This window comes from Schistocerca nitens, chromosome 8 (genome assembly GCF_023898315.1).
Source record: "Schistocerca nitens isolate TAMUIC-IGC-003100 chromosome 8, iqSchNite1.1, whole genome shotgun sequence".
Classification (NCBI taxonomy): domain Eukaryota; kingdom Metazoa; phylum Arthropoda; class Insecta; order Orthoptera; family Acrididae; genus Schistocerca; species Schistocerca nitens.
Window position 1 is genome coordinate 95,108,796 of NC_064621.1, and position 24,801 is coordinate 95,133,596.

At 44.7% G+C, this 24,801-nt stretch overlaps 1 protein-coding gene across 1 annotated transcript in view; it reads right to left on the reverse strand.

Annotated features, from left to right (window-relative positions):
• The window catches only part of LOC126199418 (myrosinase 1-like), a 54,968-nt gene that overhangs the window by 1,767 nt on the left and 28,400 nt on the right, over nucleotides 1–24,801 (reverse strand). The window contains exons 7-10 of the mRNA XM_049936336.1: nucleotides 18,733–18,880; nucleotides 13,551–13,666; nucleotides 6,820–6,954; nucleotides 6,626–6,732 (exon numbers count right to left, since the gene is read on the reverse strand). Coding sequence (XP_049792293.1) covers nucleotides 6,626–6,732; nucleotides 6,820–6,954; nucleotides 13,551–13,666; nucleotides 18,733–18,880 — 506 coding nt within the window. The remainder of the gene's footprint in view (nucleotides 1–6,625; nucleotides 6,733–6,819; nucleotides 6,955–13,550; nucleotides 13,667–18,732; nucleotides 18,881–24,801) is intronic.

A 24,801-nucleotide genomic window follows, 5' to 3' on the forward strand; every position in this document is an offset into this window, starting at 1 on the left:
TGACCCAGAATATAAACTAGTCACTGGGTGTCACCAGAGTAACAAATCCATTGGGGACGTTTCAAGCCTTCTGAAGCTGGACTATTGGCGATACGTCAGTGAAGTGGAATGTGGAAGGAACAACCACTCCGCAGGGTGGCTGTAAAGAAATCGAATGAAATCAGCTTGGAAGAATCATTCGTGAGTACAGATGTGCTGCCAGCTGTCCAACTAGCACAATGAGCTTAGAAAGTTGATTATAATGGTTGAACAACTGCTCATATGCCACGTGTCTCTGTAGTCAGTGTTATGAGACGCCTGAAGTGGCATACAGAGTAACGCTACCGGTCAGTGCGTGACTCGAATCAAGTGATTCGGAGTGAAGAATCACGCTGTAAACTGTGTCCCTCGGTTGGAGGATTTTTTTGGTGAATTCGTGGAAAGCGATACCCGCCATCGTACATAGTACCAACAGGCAATGGGAGCGGACGTAGTGTTACAGTATGGGGGAGCCTTTCGTGGTCAAGGTGTGGTCCCCTTATTGCGCTTAAAAAAACGATAAATGCAGTAGAAAAAATTCCGAGAAGATGGCTCTATCAGCACTATAACCAACCCTGCCATAAAGCAGCATCTGTATGTCACTGAGTTAATGTCAAAAACATCCCTAAAACAGACTGGTCCGCTTAGAGTCCCGTCTTGAACCGAATTCAGCACCTTTGGGATACGTTAGAACGTCGACTTCGTTCCAGACTTTGCATCCAACACGAATACATTTTCTGGTTTTGGCTCTAGAGGAGAATGCTCTGCCATCTCTCCACACACATCAGACATCTCGTTGAATGTGTCCCTGCGCTGAGTTTGTAAGGTGGCATCATTTTGAGCCACATTACAACTACCACTCCGGAAAGAAGACCTGTTAATGGTATAAACATCGAGACAGGAAACCATAAACGATACTGACATCGGCTAGGTATTTTAATTTGTAGCAGAATGTCTGCACGTTGGGCGATAGTAAAGCGGACGGAGACGGGAGGCTGGCAGGAGAACGGGAAAGACACAAGCTAGGTAGGCAGGCAGGCCTGAGAACTGAAGACTACAGCGCCCGTAAGGTACTCTGGAAACCCCAGGCGGGTGGACCGCGGCTTAGCGGGAGCCACGTGGCCGAGGACAAGGAGAAGACACAGGGGCTCGCTCACAGAAAGCGTGGCGGCGTGTAGGTGGTTTTCCCAACGGCCGGAGCGGAAGCTTCTGGAACAGTCTGGAAGCTTCTACAAGCTTCGGTCGCTTGCAAAAATGAGATTGGTCGGCGCTCGGAAACGAACGCCTTCCAGCAACATGATTGGCCACGCACATTAAAAGGGGGAAGAAAAAAGAACAGGAGCTACGAAAAAGCATAGCGACTGAGAAGCACTTGTTCCTGGGGCGTCGAGGAGAGAGGTTGGTCCTGGCGAGGTGTGCGACCTCGTTGCTAGGACAGAGTACTAGTAGCGAGAGCCTGAGGATCGTCTGGTGTTCCACGGCAGCCGTGGAGGTGCCTACGGAAGCTTTTGGCGAGGCAGAATCAATGTTATCTCGCTGAGGCGAGAACCTTTGCAGCGATAGGCGTCAGATCACAGTAGTGGTCGTACGTTCGCAACGGCGGTTAGGGAAGTAAAGTAAATGGCTGATCACGTGTCTTCTTTTTCGTTCTATACTGAGGCTTCACGTTGCTAGAAGCGAGTGTAGTTCTAAATATAATTGCAATTGCCCTAGCTGATGTCAGTATTCCGCGCTTGAATTAATGACCGCGAATATATCACAGGACAGTGCCAGACAGAGCGATTGCCAAATGTGAATAGGCAGAACTAAAATGTTGCTCGTACTGTGTAATCTCGTATAGAGTAAATTGCAGAAGAGTAAAGAATTTAACACTACTGAGTGTATCATTTCATAGCTAGTACTTTCCTTGGTCATTTTATTATCTCCTTATTTGTGTATTTCATGTTTGCAGCCACCTGGTGGAGGCAGTGTTTGTAGGTCAGCACGTCTGAACATTCTAGCTTATACTGAGGATATGGCTAGAAACTAACCAGATTTGCCTACGACTAGTTAACGTCACATATAGAGCAAAGGATAAGCTTACCCTTCTCGAGAGCGTATAAGTGTCAGGGCGACAAATTAGCGTTATAAAATCCGTTGTGCAAAATTTTTCACTTATACGTTCGGCTCGCAGGCTTACCCCTCAGCAGAAAAGAACAAAACAGAGCGGTAGCTTACAAGTTCAAACCGAAATAAAGACTCAGGGTGGACACACTCCACATTAATGCCCAGTAGTAGGCGTCGAGGTGCTGTTGATTTTATTGTGTATGCACAGGTGTAGATGAGGTGCTGTATATGCCAGGTCTTGGGTTCTAATTATTGAATGACGATAGATATGTCATAAGAGGGTATACGTATTGAGAACCACGGATTAAGATGCATTTGAAGAAATCAGCGGGTGTGGGAAATAACTACTCAGTTCTGCCCTAACCGAACATGCAAAAGAAAATGATGATCTTACAAGAGAAAGTTACTGAGATATTTTATGCAAGCATTTATTACTAACTCGACTTTGTAGTGTAACTATTTATAGCACAGGGTGATTATAATTAAAGTTAAACTTTCAAACCGCTGGAAAAATAATACCACTGGTCAGAATGACGGCAGGTTGCATCGGAATATTATTGGAGAAAGGGGAAAACGTATGGCAGAAGAAAAATAAATATTTACAAAATGTACCAATAAATGACGCTGTAGGCATCATAATTTAATAGTGGTCGACTACAAATGACAAATGAATCATACAACGATGCTAAGGTGTATGTTTGACGTTAAACAACCTGTACTACCCGGTGTGCATCTGGGTACAGATGTGCTACTGTTAGTTACGTATGCCCATCCACAACGGCAGGTCATATCACATCGGATGGGAAAAATCGGTTTTTGTCCTGAGGACAAAACCCGCATAAAAAGTATCACTCACACCGGTTTTCAATTGCCCTGAGGCCAAAAACCTCATAAAAATCATGAGTCAAAGTCAAATCCGATTCATAATTTCCGTGTGACTGGCGCAAAACGTGTTCAACATGCTGTCCACCGTTTTCTGCAACAAGTCGAAATCGAGAAACAGCATGTTCCACAACTGATCGAAGTGTATCCCGGGTCATGTTCAGAATGTGTTGCGTAATGCAGCTATGTTTGCAGTCGGAACACTGAACATAACATCTTTCAGATAGCTCCACAGTCAGAAGTCAAACGGATTAAGATCAGATGACCGGGACGGCCAGGCTGTAGGGAAATGGCGGCTGATAATTCTAGAATTTCCGAAACGGCGCTTCAGCAGCTGCTTAACTGGATCTGCAATGTGCGAAGGTGCGCCATCTTGCATAAAAATGGTTCAAATGGCTCTGAGCACTATGGGACTTAACATCTGAGGTCATCAATCCCCTAGAACTTAGAACTAGTTAAACCTAACTAAGGACATCACACACATCCATGCCCGAGGCAGGATTCGAACCTGCGACCGTAGCGGTCGCTCGGTTCCAGACTGAAGCGCCTAGAACCGCTCGGCCACACAGGCCGGTGCATAAAAATGATCCCATACACGCTGCTGGAGAGCTGGAATGACGTGGTTGCGCAAAAGGCACTCCTAGCCCTTACCAGTGACGGTATAGGTAACAGAACCAGATGCAACCGTCTCTTCGAAAAAATATGGCCGTATGATAAATGATGCCGGAAACCCGCACCACACAGTGACTTGTTCAGGATGAAGTGGCACTGGTTGATTTGCGTGTAGATTTTCCGTTGCCCATACTCGACAATTCTGTGTATTGACATATCCTGTCAGATGGAAGTGGGTTTCGCCTGCCACAAAAACTTCCACGGTCAGTCATTATCCACTTCCATGCGAGCAAGAAATTCTAAAGCAAATCTTTATCGGTAAACACTTCCGGGCTAAGTTGCCGTGGTCGATCCGTAGAAATTCTTCTCCCTGACGTTTCGTTCTCAACTACGGAGAACATCTTCCGAGGTGAGTCGACGACTGGCTGCTAGGAGCTGGGGCTGCCGCTTATATGGAGATCGTAGAGGGCGCCACGGCAGTCATCGGACCAACGCCTTTTTCCAAACCCTTCAGTGTCCAGAACATCTACAGAGCGACGTGTGCACAGTCATCATTCTTGTAATACAGCTTTACAAGCAGAGCGCGATCCTGCATTGGGACAGACATGGCGAACGTCGTACACGCGAAAGGAGGAACAGCCATGTACCCAGCCTGTTTATACCAACTTCAATGGGTCGTGCGCATGACAGGTGCTTTAATTTACGTATTGTGACACACATAGCGCCATCTATTGATCAATTTCCACACTATTTTTTTCTTGTGTCATACTTTTTCCCCTTCTCCGATAATATTCAGTTGCATTTTGACGTTATTCTGACCAATGGTGTTATTTCTACAGAGTTTTGGAAGTATAATTATAATCACTCTGTACATCAGAGGTACAGAGACGTAGCAGGACTAATAATTAGACTGGTTTAGTGTTATTGAATACGGAAATATTTTATAAAATTGTTTAATTGTATGTAGGCAATAGAGGAACATCTTGCATGTTGTGGCAGTCCATTCTTGACTATTCAAAGCCCTCTTTAATATTATTATCTCTCATTATCAAGGAGTATGGATGAAACAGCTTAGTGAAAACATTCAATGTTCAACTTTCGTTTATGTGTAAGCATCTCCCATGAGTTTTAGGAATACTTTGAAATCCGGGATTTGAGTCTCTTGATGTTTATCGCAGATAATTCATTAACGGTAGAGAATAAGCGATCTTCTTACGGCAGGAATTCAGATACAGTTCAATGTACAAATCATATTTACAAGAAATCAAACACGTAAGATAACACATGAGATTGATAGAAGAGCAGATAGAAGAGGTTGACAGTCTTAAATTCCTGGGATTACAACTTGATAATAAATTCACTTGGGAAGAGCACACCACAGAACTGCACAAACGCCTTAACAAATCTGTATTTGCAGATCCAGTGTTAGCAGACATAGGCGACATACAAATGAAAAAGCTTCCATACTTTGCCTACTTTCATTCCATAATGTCATATGGTATAATATTTTGGGGTAACTCTTCAAGTCAAACAAAAGTTTTCAGAGTCCAAAAGCGTGTAATACGTATTAGTTGTGGAGTAAATTCACGGACGTCCTGTAGAAACGTCTTCAAAGAACTGGGTATACTAACTACTGCCTCTCAGTATATTTACTCCTTAATGAAATTTGTCGTAAATAATATATCTCTTTTTTCCAACAAACAGCTCACTTCATACATACAATACCAGGAACATAAATGATCTGCACAAGGACTTAAAAGCACCTACTTTAGTTCAAAAAGGGGTCCACTACTCAGGAACACTCATCATCAATAATTTTCCAGCGAACATAAAAAATTTAGATACAAATAAAGATCAGTTTAAAAGGAGTCTGAAAGACTTACTAGTGGCCAACTCCTTCTACTCCATTGACGAATTTTTTAATAGAAACAAATGATATATTGTCTATATTGATACTATTAGTATTGTTATTTCAGCTTAAAAAATGATATGTTCCACATCCACGAGGATCTCCTCAGCACGAATCTATGGAACGAAAAACTAATCTAATCTAATCTAATACACAAAAACAAAAGAGAGAACTCATGAACGTGCCCTGGGCCAGCCCTTAGAGCAATCTTGTTTATGAGTATTTTTCTGAAACAACAAATGACTCGACGTTCTCTCTCAGGCATCTGTAGAGTTTATCAGTGAAGTGTGTAAGAAATGTAACTATTGTGTTTCCGTAAATAAGATGTGGAACTCAGCAATATCAAACATTTTGCTAAATCACAGTGTGAAGAAGAATATTTAATGTATTTCGTGGCTTGTTTGAAGTTGTCTGTCAGTTTGATAAATGCAAGAATTTATTGTAATTTTTTAGGATCCTGACTGATATTTACTGTCGAAGTTATAGGTATTATGGTAGTACTCCTGTTGTTGACGAACCATGTGATCAGAAGAATTATATACTGCGGAGAAAGTGTCGATCACATGATCCAGAATGAGATTTTCACTCAGCAGCGGAGTGTGCGCTGATATGAAACTTCCTGGCAGATTAAAACTGTGTGCCCGATCGAGACCCGAACTCGGGACCTTTGCCTTTCGCGGGCAAGTGCTCTACCATCTGAGCTACCGAAGCACGACTCACGCCCGGTACTGGCAGAAGTAAAGCTGTGAGTACCGGGCGTGAGTCGTGCTTCGGTAGCTCAGATGATAGAGCACTTGCCCGCGAAAGGCAAAGGTCCCGAGTTCGAGTCTTGGTCGGGCACACAGTTTTAATCTGCCAGGAAGTTTCAATCACATGATCGTTTTTGGTTATTACCATTCACACTCAGAAGCATGTACCGCTGACCAGAGAGAAAGTTCTGTAGAAGACCTAGGAGAACAGTTTCGGCAGTGCCTATGGTAACTCAGTCATTGCCTATTGCCGAAGAAGAGATTCTTAAGATGACAAAAGCGCTACTACTTTCTCCCAATTTCCATTGTGAGCAAATGCAAAGGGAAAAAAGAATGCATAAGCACTCACGTGAATCCCTCGTTCCATTCCAGGTTGTCCATAAGACTCCATGCAGTGTAGCCGATTACTGGAACGCCGTCTATGTGAACAGCTTGTAGAAGAGCCGTTAAGTAAGACTGTAATGTACGTCCAACATATTTAAAAGGTTCATTTTACGGAGGTAAACTGCTAATGTTAACTGTGACAGAAAGTAAGGAACTTACCGTAAAGTAATTGATTCTGTCGGTGTCATTGAGACCACCATTATTTCCCAGGCCGTTTTCTGTCACAAAGATTGGATAACCTGGGTATTCGTTAACGATCCAGTTCAGCAGGTTGCGGAATCCCCATGGATATTGCTGGAACCATAAAAAATGAAGCCTCATTTAACGTAAACACGAACATGAGAGAAGGGACTCTGAAATGGTAAGCTCCCTGGACAAAAAATTAGTCGTTCCAGTGCGCACACACTGATGATGCGTTGAGCCTTCACACGTGGCGCAGCGGTCGGGTCACGCGCTAAAACCGCACGCGCACTGCCTCTACACGAGTACAAGGCAGTAGCGACCGGGGGGCAATTTATGTTTTAAACGGACATTGTATGTAAACATGCATGAATGTAAGGACCTGATAGAGTGGCAAAAGGGGCTTGTCTGCTTGGCCGTGCCATGCACGTACGTTGTGTGAAGCTGTTGGATTTGTTGCTGCTTCGCAGTGGACCGTTCATCGTGTCTACACACGGAGCCACGAAACACGACGTCCCAGTGCTCACATCGGTGCATAAAGACAACAACACCAAAGTTCGTCAGGCTATAACAACATGTGCTTCATATTGTGAACACTCCCCCACCCTATTACATCTCGGTTGGCCGGAAAAATAATCTGGCTTGGACACCACAGAAAATAAGTGGGACATATTGGAACACCAGCTAAAACGCGGACATCAGCATTCCCGCAGTTTGGAGGAATTACGCGATCAAATTCTAAGCGAGTGCCGTAACCTGGATGCAGCATACCTGCAAAACATTGTGGAGTCACTTCCTGTCCGAACCCAGGCAGTTATCAAGTCCTGGGGCGGAACTACAAAGTATTAAATGATGCTTGTAATGATTTCTTTAGCCGTGACTAATTTTTTGTCCTGTGAGGTTATGAAATATTTAGCAAGCGATGCACACCAAGTAGGTTACGGTTACCAACCAACTGAAATAATGTAATAAATGCTGTAGAAGTGTGGTCACCTTTCTTTCCACCTCTGCTTATCATCTGTTCACTGCCACCGTCCATTCTCTATGAAATGTGTAGCAACAGAATTAAGCAAAATACAACAACAAACAAGACTACAACCAGCATCACCATGTTATTAGAAAACGACTGTTTCAAAACACATCGTCTTTTAAATTGCCTCGGTATCTTACTTATATATAGCTTTTAATTTTCTGTTGTGGTCTCTCATCATAGACTACTGTAAAGTGATTCGTGAATTTCTTCAACTTTTTCCAACGTGACTGTCTTCTCGTACGTCCAATTTTCAACATAGGTTTAGTTCTTCTGCAGTAAGAAACTTCAGTTAAGACGCTTCACTGTACTTCGCTTGTCCTTTGTAACCCATTACACACTTGATATAACACAGTTGGAACAGTAACTATTGAAAAAAAAAATTTAGTCGAGGACAGTCCGTGGACTTTGACAGTAAGAATGCCATTAGAAGCCAGTATATCAAGCTATTTATGAGCTCCAGCCATCGCAGTCGAGTCCCTTTATAACGCAGTCATAAACAGTGTTAATTCATACTCATTGACATTGATCATGTCCCCATAATAAATAGGTCCGACAACGTTGGCTATAACATACCTCGACATTCTTCACCAGGTTTTATTTTCTGCCTTCATGTTTGTTTTACAAAAGAAGCTGTATGTTGACTTAGATGCGGCAGCGACCTTGCCGCAGTGGATACACCGGTTCCCGTGAGATCACCGAAGTTAAGCGCTGTTGGGCGTGGCTGGCACTTGGATGGGTGACCATCCAGCTGCCATGCGCTCTTGCCATTTTTCGGGGTGCTCTCAGCCCCTTGATGCCAATTGAGGAGCTACTCGACCGAATAAAAGCGGCTTCGGTCAAGAATACCATCATAACGACAGGGAGAGTGGTGTGCTGACCACGCCCCTCCTATCTGCATCCCCCTCTGAGGATGACACGGCGGTCGGATGATCCCGGTGGCCACTCGTGGCCTGAAGACGGAGTGCTAATGTTGACTTAGATGCAAATGCTTGATAATGACGATGAGACTGAAATTGGCCAACAGCAAATACAAGTATTACATGAAGTTTCTGCCCCTTGGCATACATTTCTTCATTTAGCCAGTATTTGATCTGTTAGAAACTAGTTATGAAGAAAGCGACTGAAATAAATGCATTAATTATATGAAAATTAACACACTGCCACACAAGACCTTGTGAAGTGTCATAGCATAGCACACAGTATTAGCAACCAGAATACATAAGGGCCGTTATTGTCCACATACGTATTACCTGGCAGAACGAAAGACTTTACTAATTACAGTATACTATCACACAGACGGACACACACAGCAGTATTACGAGTACGAAAAATAATTTCTAAGTTACTACATTTAGATGCAGGCATTTAACTAGAATTAGGAAATTGTCTTTTTGTTTGCATTAATCACAAAGTGCTATTCAATTGTCAAGGTGAATCTCCTGTAATACTAGCTGGAGAAGTAACACACAGTCATGCAGTTAAAGGATTCAAAAACTGCGCATTTTGATGTACCAGGAAGCTCTGTATCTCATTAACTTTAGTTTCTAGATATTTTAGATTATATTGATGTTAGCGTTCTTTAAGTGGGTGAAGAATGTAGACGGTATGTCTTCGCAAATTTTCGAATGCTCTTGATATACTGAAGTTGTGCTCTCTGTCCATGTAAAATTTGTTGCAATCCTGACATTCGGTTTCGTATATACACTCCTGGAAATTGAAATAAGAACACCGTGAATTCATTGTCCCAGGAAGGGGAAACTTTATTGACACATTCCTGGGGTCAGATACATCACATGATCACACTGACAGAACCACAGGCACATAGACACAGGCAACAGAGCATGCACAATGTCGGCACTAGTACAGTGTATATCCACCTTTCGCAGCAATGCAGGCTGATATTCTCCCATGGAGACGATCGTAGAGATGCTGGATGTAGTCCTGTGGAACGGCTTGCCATGCCATTTCCACCTGGCGCCTCAGTTGGACCAGCGTTCGTGCTGGACGTGCAGACCGCGTGAGACGACGCTTCATCCAGTCCCAAACATGCTCAATGGGGGACAGATCCGGAGATCTTGCTGGCCAGGGTAGTTGACTTACACCTTGTAGAGCACGTTGGGTGGCACGGGATACATGCGGACGTGCATTGTCCTGTTGGAACAGCAAGTTCCCTTGCCGGTCTAGGAATGGTAGAACGATGGGTTCGATGACGGTTTGGATGTACCGTGCACTATTCAGTGTCCCCTCGACGATCACCAGTGGTGTACGGCCAGTGTAGGAGATCGCTCCCCACACCATGATGCCGGGTGTTGGCCCTGTGTGCCTCGGTCGTATGCAGTCCTGATTGTGGCGCTCACCTGCACGGCGCCAAACACGCATACGACCATCATTGGCACCAAGGCAGAAGCGACTCTCATCGCTGAAGACGACACGTCTCCATTCGTCCCTCCATTCACGCCTGTCGCGATACCACTGGAGGCGGGCTGCACGATGTTGGGGCGTGAGCGGAAGACGGCGTAACGGTGTGCGGGACCGTAGCCCAGCTTCATGGAGACGGTTGCGAATGGTCCTCGCCGATACCCCAGGAGCAACAGTGTCCCTAATTTGCTGGGAAGTGGCGGTGCGGTCCCCTACGGCACTGCGTAGGATCCTACGGTCTTGGCGTGCATCCGTGCGTCGCTGCGGTCCGGTCCCAGGTCGACGGGCACGTGCACCTTCCGCCGACCACTGGCGACAACATCGATGTACTGTGGAGACCTCACGCCCCACGTGTTGAGCAATTCGGCGGTACGTCCACCCGGCCTCCCGCATGCCCACTATACGCCCTCGCTCAAAGTCCGTCAACTGCACATACGGTTCACGTCCACGCTGTCGCGGCATGCTACCAGTGTTAAAGACTGCGATGGAGCTCCGTATGCCACGGCCAACTGGCTGACACTGACGGCGGCGGTGCACAAATGCTGCGCAGCTAGCGCCATTCGACGGCCAACACCGCGGTTCCTGGTGTGTCCGCTGTGCCGTGCGTGTGATCATTGCTTGTACAGCCCTCTCGCAGTGTCCGGAGCAAGTATGGTGGGTCTGACACACCGGTGTCAATGTGTTCTTTTTTCCATTTCCAGGAGTGTACATGGGTTTGTGTATACTAGTTACAGGTATGTATGTTGATATAATCTTTGTTATGTTTCTCTGCATAATTTTTTGTCTTTGTGAATTAGTGGTTGCGTAGAGGTAGTTTTTCTTTTGTATAGCTGCTTTACTGTATCTGGACTGGAACCATTTTATTGTGCTATATATGGTAATTCAAATGGTTCAAATGGGTCTGAGCACTATGGGACTCAACTGCTGTCATTAGTCCCCTAGAACTTAGAACTAGTTAAACCTAACTAACCTAAGGACATCACACACATCCATGCCCGAGGCAGGATTCGAACCTGCGACCGTAGCGGTCTCGCGGTTCCAGACTGCAGCGCCTATAACCGCACGGCCACTTCGGCCGGCTATATGGTAATTTATCAAGTTCTTCCTGTCGGGTAAATTTTGTACTCTGTTGATCATGGGTTGGGAGTATTCCTCCATGTGTGCCTCTGGCTGGCGTACTACCAAGCTGTGTCGGCGGGTAGGAGGGTCTCTGTACGATCGATTCAGAACGCTGTTGTAGGTGGCATCGAGCGTGCATGACGTGTGAAATTTTCAGTGGACGTCAGCGTAGGACTTTAAATTTTCCTTGCACAGTACACTGGCGACTTGGGTATATTCCACGAGTATCTGGAACACTGAACTTTCCTTTTAGTACTTATATAATGCTAGGACTTCATCATTATATTGGAGGGTCGAACTGACTGGACTACCGAATTTGAAACAGCTTCAACGAATCTGGAACTTTGAGTAATTTTTAATCACGCTGAAGTGAATATTTGCTTATTTTTGTAGCTCCTTTAGCACTTAACGTTATCTGAACTTCGATTTCAGACTAATGAAGATTACCTTAAGTAGCCTGTGCCCACGACCACCATTTCAAAATAAAATTCTAGCACCCTATATTGGTCAGCATTTCAGACATCAGTAGGAGAAAATGGACTTCGAAGCAGCCACTTCGATCGTCATTGTGGAAGATACTTTCAGCAGCGGTATATTCCCAGCGAGAGGAGGCACTGTTTGATGCTGATAAGCAGACGTTGTAGCAACGTCATGGATTCGTTTTGAAACCTCTCACAGTATCTGATGAAGTGAGGGCAGATGGTAAGTGTATGGCGATCCCTCCGTCGGATGCGGAAGTTAAGCCCGACTTCCCTAACCGTATAACCCGAGGGGCAGTTTGATACGAAACACTAAAACGCTACTTTTTTGTGGGAATAGTTCTTGAATACTGTTTCCCGAGAACAGCAGTGCCACCACGGGTATTGCTGCACAGTTTTTTTCACACAGACTGGCCTGCATTTATTAATGTTTACCCAACCAAAAGAAGTCTCCGAACAGCAGACTTCCCCGTTCCCTCTCATCTTAAAAACACAGCAGCTCCCCACAACGATGTCGATTTTTTTTTGTAACACTTCTGCGTTCGACGATTTTGTTATAGATGAAACCAAGGGTTTTACAGCTGTTTAGAGTGGTATGCACCGAAACACTCGTTCAGCTGGACTCTAGAGGAGCCGTCGCTTTGAACAGTGTGATAGGGCGACCGTATTGGAACAAGTTTTGCAAATTTCACGAGACTAGCATTTTAGCTAAAGCGACTAATTGTCGTACGTGCTTGTATTAAAGCAACAGAAATGTATGCACACTATAATAAGTTTAACAGAAATGGTGACTGAGCTATAGCAAATAATTTTGGATGCGCACTTTGCGCAACGAGAAGGACTCCAATGACCGATTACTTGCAGCAGAGCAGGTAAGTATGGTTATTAACTGGAAAGGACACATCTGTCAACAGATCATCCGAGTAGTTGAGGTGCATGTAGGAATGTTGCAGGACAGGTTGTATTGAGGCATAAGTGTTAAGAAAAAAATTCGATACATTGCACCCTTTCCGAGTTATTTAGAATTTAATTTAGACAATCAGTAGTCGCAGACGAAAATTAAATTTCCAGCTGACCAAGCAAAGCACTCTGTGGGCAACACCGCTCGAAGGCGAGCGCGCTACGCCCCGGCTGGCTGATTTCAATGATAAATAACTCGGAAACGGCGCAACATACCGGACTTTTTCCTTCACTTTTATGTCTCAGAGCAACCTGCCCTGCAAAATCCCTGCAAGCGTTTCAGAGATTTTCTAACCACCCTGTATACAGCGCATAAAGACCGTATTACAAAATTTCTGGGTCCCAATGAGCTTTCTTCGTAGCTGCCAGTGTTTCATCTCAGAAGTTCCTCGCATTAGAGGATGAAACGAATGTGTATAGTTTCATGCCAGGACGTTTTAACATAAATTATCCGTGCTGATTGTTATTTTTTTCCAGCAAGAGTCTGACGATGGAAGTCTACCGAAACGTATAACTTGCAGCTGGTGTGAACAAATAACGAGTGATCTAAGCAGTTCTTTCATTTTATAAATATATGGTAATTGATATATATGCAAAAATCCAATAAGGGATTCATATTACTTGATCTAACCTCAGTTACAATTATTGAAAGTATCACATCTGGCGGAAGATGATGTGACGGACTTGTACAGCTTACTTACCCCACCACCGACCGTGAAGACGCCCGAGTCTCTGCTCTTGGATGGAGATATTCCAGTTTCACCTGACGTTATAAAACTAGTGACGTAAGTATTGAGTCCGAAGAAGTCGGCTGAACCTGCAACAGATTTTTATTTGTGCTATATATAAACAGTTCGGAAGAGATCATTTCCTTGAGGGGTTCACATATTAACATTCAGTTAAAGCTAAAATCTAGTTTGAATATTTTTAGCATGGTGCAGCAGAGTCAGAATCTGTAAAACGTAATTATATTACATTTCAGCCTCCTTTGTTGCATAAGCAAAGAAACTGTACCTAGGTTTCGGCTATAATAATGTAGCCTTCTTCAGAAATGTCACAATGTAACATTAAATTAAAACATGCCAGATATTGGCCTTGTCAAACCTAAAATGTTAGTTCTACCGTACAATGAGACTGCGTCACTTCTACTAATGTTTTGCCGGTAGGTCACACCAACGGGCCAGACAGGTGGGCCGCGGGCGCTGAGTCGTCTCTTTACTTATGCAACTGGAGGCTGAAATTTAATACAATTAAAATCTAGTTCGTTAACGCTTAGTGCTCTTATAGTATTAGGTAGATTCAGTACTACAGTCTCAGCTCACATAAAGACGTTGAAGCACGCTGGCTTTAAAATAACATGAATAATACTAAACGTTGATCAAAAATATGTGTAACAAACACACCCAACACATGAAGTTAATTCAGAATTTACTTTCACACCATCTTTTGCTTAGTATGTTCGCTGAATTCAGAGGTGATTGATATGGTAATTACAGTTGATCCTCAATCACCTTAAATTATATTTCAATTAACCAGCGGCAGACATATTTGCAATGACTTGTTTCTACGTAAATAAGCTGCGCTAACCTGCTTCTCAAAATCCCTAGAATGCTGCAAAACATATCTAACATAGCACTGTAGTAGTGTCGGAGAAGGAAGATCGCCGGCCGAAGTGGCCGTGCGGTTAAAGGCGCTGCAGTCTGGAACCGCAAGACCGCTACGGTCGCAGGTTCGAATCCTGCCTCGGGCATGGATGTTTGTGATGTCCTTAGGTTAGGTAGGTTTAACTAGCTCTAAGTTCTAGGGGACTAATGACCTCAGCAGTTGAGTCCCATAGTGCTCAGAGCCATTTGGACCATTTTTTTTGAAGGAAGATCCGTGACAAGTTGCAGCACTGTTGCCAGGTTTGAACTATGAAGCGCAAACGTTGCAGGTGAAACACAATAGCCGCCTGTACACTGGTAAGCAAAACATTATGATCGCTGCCCACGGCCACATTGTACCCCGCCTGCTGGCGGTGCGGGCACTTGACGGTGTAATAAATGTGTGTAATCTGAGTAGACACGGTCGGGGGATCACACTGGGGAAGAAATGGGCCACAAATTGGGAAATTCATTGAGATAAGCCACTTCGACGAAGGGCAGATTATTATTACGCAGAGCCTGTGTGTGAATGACTATCTCGAAAACAGCGAAGCTGGTCGAATGTTCACGTGCTACTGTCGCGAGCATCTACGAAAAGAGGTAGAAGGATAGTGACACTACCACCAGGCGCTAAATGGGTGGACGACCACGACACTTCACAGAAGGTGGGATTCGGAGGCTTGTCTGCTCAGTGAAGTAGGGTACATGGCGATCCCCGGCATCTCTGCAGCTGCATGCACAAGTGTTTTGGAGCACACCATTCATCGTTGAATACGGAGTTTTGCAACTGACCACCCCACGTGTTCACACGTTGACAGAACGACATCGTCAGTTACGATTGCAGAGGGCTCGGCACCATCGGGATTCAGCCGTCGTCTCTTTGGGAGGATCAGGGCTTTGCTACATTAGTTCGCTGGTCGTCTCCACAAACGCCGTCATCGAGGTGAACGGCGGCTCGAAATGTGCGGAGCGCCACTGTCACAGGCTGATGGGCGCAATATGATGCTATGGGAGACATCTCCTGTACTTGCATGGGACCTGCGGTAGTAATCGAAGACACGCTGACAGCTGCAAACTACCTGCGTCCCTTCATGCTTCATGTCTTCCCCGACGGCGATGTCATCTTTCAGCAGTATGACCGACTGTGTCTCTGAGCCAGAACCATGCCGCAGTGTTTTCAAGAGCGTTATAGTGGACTCACGTTGATGTCTCGGCGACCAAATTCGCCTTATGTAATTCCTATGGAACCCATTTGGGGTGCTATCCGGCGAACACGTACACTAATCAGCTGCCCGTTATGCGGATTACATGACCTGTGCACAGACATCTAGCGCCACATGTGGTGTCACCGCCAGACAGCACACTTGCTAGGTGGTAGCCTTTAAATCGGCCGCGGTCCGGTAGTATACGTCGGACCCGCGTGTCGCCACTGTCAGTGATTGCAGACCGAGCGCCGCCACACGGCAGGTCTAGAGAGACTTCCTAGCACTCGCCCCAGTTGTACAGCCGACTTTGCTAGCGATGGTTCACTGACAAATTACGCTCTCATTTGCCGAGACGATAGTTAGCATAGCCTTCAGCTACATCATTTGCTACGACCTAGCAAGGCGCCATTATCATTTGCTATTTATCTTGTGATGCATGTACCGTCAGACCGATGTTCACCAATTATGGATAAAAGAAGCTACGTACTTTTTTTACTAGGCTCAACTCCTTTAACTGTTCCAGACCTCACGCCAGCCTGCGTGAGCTTAAACGCGTGCCTTTCGGATACATCATAGTGGCTTGGCTGTCTCGCCAAGTCACAACACCACATACCTCCACAAATCTCACACAAACTGTCGGATCCTTGATATGCAGAGTCAGTGTTGTACTTCGTTCCAAATATGGACAAAAAAGGCTATTAAGCAGGCGGTAATAATGTTTTGGCTCATCATTGCAGAGTTGCAATGAAACTGAGGGGTATCCATAGAACCGCACACAAAATAGCGTTACGTGATAGATTTGGGTGGAAGTGCGAAGTAGCCACATCACCCAAGGTAACCATCAAGGATAGCTTTTCGCCGACTCTGCAGTAGACGAAGTCGTAACTGAACTTATTGTTTTCAAATGTTGTCACATTCGCCACTTGGTGCAGTACTCTTGCTGTTACCCTGATTAATCTGAGGATGAAGCAAAGTCCAACAGCCAAGAAACATTGTAACTATGAACTATTTTGAGTTTTCGTCGAGATATTGTGTACCATCCAAAATTCCACCAGGTATAAAATTGGAAATAACCCTTAAAAGATGGGCTTCTGGGAGGAAACTACACACTGTGAGCTCTACGAAATAATATTCAACTTTAGGAGACTGGCATGACGTGGTGAAGCAGCTCAGTCGTGAAGGACCCTTCCCTGCCTAGACTTACACGAGACATCAAATACGGTAGCATGCAATAGACTGCAGCGCTAAAGCTTAGTGGCCTGCTTACATCACGGGAGGGCATAGGACGAATGTCTTCAATGTCTTCCGGACACTACACTGAAGAGACGCACTGTCTGCTGCCTCCTACGTCTCACGCGTGGCCAGAGGAAGTTGAGTTCTATACCATTTGTGCCTGCAGAAGCAACATTGATTTCTACACGGGAGTTGTTCCGTCTCCAGCCCTTGGACATGAAAGTGACACCACTGAAATAGTGCATAGTTCTGCACACCGGTCGTCATCCTTCTTATGGAATGGAACGACCCGCTCCTTATTCAACCTGCATGCCACGCTTTCTTGCTACAACAATCAGCGAGACAACATTTCTATTACTACCAAGGATTACGTAGGCGCCCAAGTCGTCTTGCATGCGCCATCATTGTTTTGCGGTGGAGTTTTGAACTTCACTCTCGCTAACAAGGATACGAAGGAACACGGTAACGGCTAAGTCACCGTTGCTGTTGTACGTGGATCAAAAGTCGATAAAGTAAAAGGGCTACATAATTTCAATTCACGTGATGTCATCACTTATCGTACATAACAGATTTGTGAAGTTTACAACAGAGATAAGGGTTCATCGTCTTACATGTCGACTATGCCTTAGGTTCTCCGGACAATCAGCGAGAAATTGACGGTAGAGGAGGGAGCATTTTCTCTTAATACCATTTTGAAACATGGCATGTAGTATTAGCAATGTTATCATTTCCGCACGCATAACAACAGCGGTACAAATTGAGAACTAATCATTGACGACTATGAAGGCTAGATGATTCTATGAACAGTGCCACTAGTAATAACGAATTCATTCACGTACCATATAGCATAAATAAAACAAAGTTTGTATTTGCTGGTGCATATTCTTTAGACATATTTTTCGTGACAGTCAGTCCAGAGCCTTATAGACATCAAGTATATCTAACTTGTATCCTGTCCATTCCAAAATTCTCAGGACAGTTGCGACTTTGAAAATGCCTCAAGGCTACGTAGAGTTTCCATTTTCTTGTAGATTATTTACTGCGTCACGAATTTTATTACGAAACGCCATTACATATTTCACTTTCATACTTGATTTACAAAGCCTGAAAAATGACAACTTACTAACACACAGACTTTTTTGTTGGTACTGTGACTTTCACAATAACTACTATGTATATTTTTTAGCAAAAGAATAGTATTTGTCCAACAATAACTGGTTTCTGACAAAAAAGGTAATGATTTCATCTGTTCGTTATCATTTGAGACTTCATACTGCTGTTCAGCTGGTCTCAGAAACTCATATTGACATCATGATATACTCTTGCAACCCTCTACACAAAGCAAAGTTCACTAACCACAAATTATTCAGGGCATCTTCCACATTACGCTCGACGGCGCGCTACGGACTTAGTCTTGTAAGCTAACAAGAGGAACTGATATTTAGGTCGGCTATCTCTCACTTTTTGTCCTTGTCAAACAACTACTGGCAATTACAATTTCATCCAACTGATACCACCTGACTGTAAATGGAAAAAAGAGAGTTGGAGGTTACGGACCTCCGATATACGGGATGTGGCATTACGTGCAATAAAGATCCAGACGTGCCAAATGTTAAGCGTGATAAATGGTTGAACTACATGAAAAATTTGTTTCTTCATTTCTAAACTAAAGAAGATGAATCTGAACTGTAAAAATATTACTTACATTATTGTATCTGATGCTCTGTTGAAGAAATAACAACGTTAGAAGTTCTGTATTGAGCATCCATGAAAAATGTAGCTGTACAACGGCACGTGCTTACCCCTGATGTATGCGATCTCGTCTTGAGTGAAAGTTGGCAACCGTGATCGGGGTCGCCCCTCTGCTGCACTGTTTGCATCTACCCTCTGACGCACTACGGCAGGGTAGTCGCCGTCTTCAGTGTAGATGGGGTGTGCGTAGATTCCAGCCTGATCAACACCCAGGAATATATATAATTTTCATATTTTGTAAACATGCCAGATATTATCATGTATTATTTCAACCACAGAAAAGGATTTGCATGTGAAAAAACGAAATGCTACGACATCGGGAAAGAATTTTATGTGGCATGATAGTTTATGTGTAACATGTTGGAGGCCCTGAAGAATTCGGTGGATATCAACTATTGGCAGTTAGTGTGGTTTTCTTAACTGAATGAGGATGCCAGGATTTTCAACTGGAAACATGTTATTACATTATGCTGTAATATTCTTCTTGGGTACGTAGCCAGATCTTCAAGTCAAGCTGAGACAATATTTCTATGCTTCACCATGCTGTCATCTTCAGGTGAGATGCTGCTGAAATCTGCTGTGCAGCCGGTGTCCCTACATAGACCAGCAGAGAGTAATCTGCACATTTGCCAAATGCTGTTAGTGCTGCCCCCACTGCAAAACATAAAGTAGTCCAGTCAAATTAAGCGTATACCTGACAGTTGGAAGCGCTATTGCTGACTTTCAGCTGCGTGATGCTGACGGCTGAAGATGAAAACAATAGTCGTCTGTAGAACTACGATGACACTGAGGAGCTCCATAGAGACGTTTACAAAATTGCCTTGCGCCGGCCGGTGTGGCCGAGCGGTTCTAGGCGCTTCCATCCGGAACCGCTCTGAAGCTACGGTCGCAGGTTCGAATCCTGCCTCGGGCATGGATGTGTGTGATGTCATTAGGTTAGTTAGGTTTAAGTAGTTCTATGTTCTAGGCAACTGATGACCTCAGCAGTTAAGTCCCATAGTGCTCAGAGCATTTGAACCTTTGAAAAGTTGCCTTACGTTACTGGTTGACTTTAGCACACCCAATTGCAGCAGCTGCCAGCGATTCTCTTACGCCAATTCGTCTATTGCAGTGTTGCTAATCGTGAAGGGAAACGAAGACGAGATATCACTACCACAAGTCATCTTTAGATTCTTCTGCCAATGAAGAGCGTTGTGTTTTAATGTACGTCAGCACTATATCCCACGACTTGCTGTGAGTATACAGCCCTTGACCCAATTAATATACGAGGGCAGTTCAATAGGTAATGCAACACTTTTTTTTTTCTGAAACAGGGGTTGTTTTATTCAGCATTGAAATACACCAGGTTATTCCCCAATCTTTTAGCTACACAACACTATTTTTCAACGTAATCTCCATTCAATGCTACGGCCTTACGCCACCTTGAAATGAGGGCCTGTATGCCTGCACGGTACCATTCCACTGGTCGATGTCGGAGCCAACGTCGTACTGCATCAATAACTTCTTCATCATCCGCGTAGTGCCTCCCTTGGGCCAAACATATGGTAATCCGACGGTGCGAGATCGGGGTTGTAGGGTACATGAGGAAGAACAGTCCACTGAAGTTCTGTGAGCTCCTCTCGGGTGCGAAGACTTGTGTGAGGTCTTGCGTTGTCATGAAGAAGGAGAAGTTCGTTCAGATTTTTGTGCCTACGAACACGCTGAAGTCGTTTCTTCAATTTCTGAAGAGTAGCACAATACACTTCAGAGTTGATCGTTTGACCATGGGGAAGGACATCGAACAGAATAACCCCTTCAGCGTCCCAGAAGACTGTAACCATGACTTTACCGGCTGAGGGTATGGCTTTAAACTTTTTCTTGGTAGGGGAGTGGGTGTGGCGCCACTCCATTGATTGCCGTTTTGTTTCAGGTTCGAAGTGATGAACCCATGTTTCATCGCCTGTAACAATCTTTGACAAGAAATTGTCACCCTCAGCCACATGACGAGTAAGCAATTCCGCACAGATGGTTCTCCTTTGCTCTTTATGGTGTTCGGTTAGACAACGAGGGACCCAGCGGGAACAAACCTTTGAATATCCCAACTGGTGAACAATTGTGACAGCACTACCAACAGAGATGTCAAGTTGAGCACTGAGTTGTTTGATGGTGATCCGTCGATCATCTCGAAGGAGTGTGTTCGCACGCTCCGCCATTGCAGGAGTCACAGCTGTGCACGGCCGGCCCGCACGCGGGAGATCAGACAGTCTTGCTTGACCTTGCGGCGATGATGACACACGCTTTGCCCAACGACTCACCGTGCTTTTGTCCACTGCCAGATCACCGTAGACATTCTGCAAGCGCCTATGAATATCTGAGATGCCCTGGTTTTCCGCCAAAAGAAACTCGATCACTGCCCGTTGTTTGCAACGCACATCCGTTACAGACGCCATTTTAACAGCTCCGTACAGCGCTCCACCTGTCGGAAGTCCTCGTAATCACTAGTCATACTAATTTCAATAGATTGTTGCAGAACACAGTCCGAGCTAAGAGAAGCGGCAGCAATCATCTGTGTCACATTAAGTTTCTTTGCCCTTCCCTTGGGTAACCAATGCTCCACCATGTGGATTTTTTTGTATTCTTGCAACATTGAGTGGTGTTAGTGGTAATGACACTTGTACTCAACAGTAGGAATAGTTTCACAAACGTACGTCTAACCACAGTGGCATGGAATCTTACAAAAACTTTAACACCAGATCATCCGTGTCAGAACCCAAAAAGGCATTAATCATGGCAGGTGGGCGAAAGATTTGTTTTTAGATTTCTTGAAATTCACCCTCTTTTAGCTGGTAAGCTCCCAGTACATAGTATGAAAGCAGCTGACGTCGTCTCACCTGGCTACAGTGAAGATACGAACATGGAGGCATGGTGGATCTGCCTCTCAGAGAAGCTCTTCCGCTTAAATACAGAATTTAGGAGTTCAATTTCCTGTGTAAAGCTTTTCGTGTGAGATGTGGTATATGCTGTTTGGAGGAGCGACCTCAGAATTCCTTTGCGTTGGAATGGTGTGTGATACCTATACTCATTCAGGTAGCGGTCAGTATGTACAGGTTTGCAATAAATACTACGTCTCAGAGTGCCATCATTCTGTTTGCAGAGATGGGAGCTTCCCATCAGTTTCCACATCCAAGGTGAAGGGAAATAAAGTGTTCGAAGGAACAATGAAGGACATCGGGTCTATGTGGCCAAACTGAAAGACGTCGTCGTCATTTCTCTAGAAATATCTTGTTTTTCAGGATGCTGCCCTCCATAAATTAATTATCAGTGGAGGGGCATAAGGGACTACACATAGCTAACCGGTTAGTTTGTTTATAAAGTTTATAATAAAATAAAAAGTAAGTTGATGTAACCACATAATAACAAAATTCCAACATTTCCATATTCAGCATTTCACTGATTAAACTATTCTTCAAGTGGAGCACATGTAACCAATGGGACAACGATGCAGATCCGAGAGACCCGGGTATAATGCATTTAAATGCCAAATACATTAAGTTGAGCTGTAGATGTGATGTACGTGTTTGCCGACGAAGGGACGAAGTACACCCATAGACATTTCGCCATGTTGTAGCTGGGTAGGCCCAAATTACTATCAGTAATGGACGAAGAACACCCATAGACATTTCGCCATGTTGTAGTTGGGTAGGCGCAAATTACCATCAGTAATGGACGAAGAACACCCATAGACATTTCGCCATGTTGTAGTTGGGTAGGCGCAAATTACTATCAGTAATGGACGAAGAACACCCATAGACATTTCGCCATGTTGTAGTTGGGTAGGCGCAAATTACTATCAGTAATGGACGAAGAACACCCATAGACATTTCGCCATGTTGTAGTTGGGTAGGCGCAAATTACCATCAGTAATGGACGAAGAACACCCATAGACATTTCGCCATGTTGTAGTTGGGTAGGCGCAAATTACTATCAGTAATGGACGAAGAACACCCATAGACATTTCGCCATGTTGTAGTTGGGTAGGCGCAAATTACTATCAGTAATGGACGAAGAACACCCATAGACATTTCGCCATGTTGTAGTTGGGTAGGCGCAAATTACTATCAGTAATGGACGAAGAACACCCATAGACATTTCGCCATGTTGTAGTTGGGTAGGCGCAAATTACTATCAGTAATGGACGAAGAACACCCATAGACATTTCGCCATGTTGTAGTTGGGTAGGCGCAAATTACTATCAGTAATGGACGAAGAACACCCATAGACATTTCGCCATGTGTAGTTGGGTAGGCGCAAATTACTATCAGTAATGGCACTCTTTCCTTGTGAATTTGGGGCAAATCGTGCAATCTTGGCAGAAGAACAGGACCAGGCCAAGATCTTATAACAACATCTCTAGACATGAAGTTCTTTTTTGAGAGTGAAAAGATCTACCATGTTGTCATTTCAGAAGGGCAGCCGTGATCACTGAGTAAGGAAACTATTTACTAGCAACCCCCCCCCCCCCCCCAATGAGGGCTGTGGCAAAACTACTAAATCATTACTGCCCTTTCAGCAGCGAAGCCTGCAGCCAAAAAAAAAAAAGAAATAAAATAAAAATAAAATAAAATAAAAAAAATAAAAAAAATGCCACTGAGATTTTGCGGATTCTCTAACGACAACGACCTTGTGCGTCCAGTGCTGCCATCCACAAATTCCCACGATGCATGCGGTGAGCACTCCCTGCTGGCGTGTATATGGGGCGCTGGCTCCAGAACAGCATTACGTGGACGAGACTCAGTAACAGCAGCTTCTCACTTGAAGACGACGGCCAAATGGGCAATCGAAATATTGAGTCGGAGACGCCAGTAAGCTGGGAAAGCTTACGAAATCACAATTTAAAAGGTGGCTATAATGTCCCGAATCATTTCTGATTGTAAAGAGTAACGGATGCATTTACATAATATATGTTTATAATCATTTTATGTGATAACATGGGCTCTTGTTTTTTTTTTTTTCAGGAAAATCAAGGAGACTATAGGGGTGAATCTGGAGACAATTTCATAAGCAGACATCCAGTTATCTGTCAACAAATTACAAAGAAATAGAAAGGTTCCCAATGAACCGCACTCTTGGAGACCTCTTGCACCCGAGCAGACTACGCAGTTCATCAGAAAAGCAATCGAAATAAGTCCTAATACATGAAAACGTCGTTTAAGCAACCAATAAAAGATATCACATTCAACACCTCCGAATAAGGTAAGATACACTCCTAGAAATTGAAATAAGAACACCGTGAATTCATTGTCCCAGGAAGGGGAAACTTTATTGACACATTCCTGGGGTCAGATACATCACATGATCACACTGACAGAACCACAGGCACATAGACACAGGCAACAGAGCATGCACAATGTCGGCACTAGTACAGTGTATATCCACCTTTCGCAGCAATGCAGGCTGCTATTCTCCCATGGAGACGATCGTAGAGATGCTGGATGTAGTCCTGTGAACGGCTTGCCATGCCATTTCCACCTGGCGCCTCAGTTGGACCAGCGTTCGTGCTGGACGTGCAGACCGCGTGAGACGACGCTTCATCCAGTCCCAAACATGCTCAATGGGGGACAGATCCGGAGATCTTGCTGGCCAGGGTAGTTGACTTACACCTTCTAGAGCACGTTGGGTGGCACGGGATACATGCGGACGTGCATTGTCCTGTTGGAACAGCAAGTTCCCTTGCCGGTCTAGGAATGGTAGAACGATGGGTTCGATGACGGTTTGGATGTACCGTGCACTATTCAGTGTCCCCTCGACGATCAATAGTGGTGTACGGCCAGTGTAGGAGATCGCTCCCCACACCATGATGCCGGGTGTTGGCCCTGTGTGCCTCGGTCGTATGCAGTCCTGATTGTGGCGCTCACCTGCACGGCGCCAAACACGCATACGACCATCATTGGCACCAAGGCAGAAGCGACTCTCATCGCTGAAGACGACACGTCTCCATTCGTCCCTCCATTCACGCCTGTCGCGACACCACTGGAGGCGGGCTGCACGATGTTGGGGCGTGAGCGGAAGACGGCCTAACGGTGTGCGGGACCGTAGCCCAGCTTCATGGAGACGGTTGCGAATGGTCCTCGCCGATACCC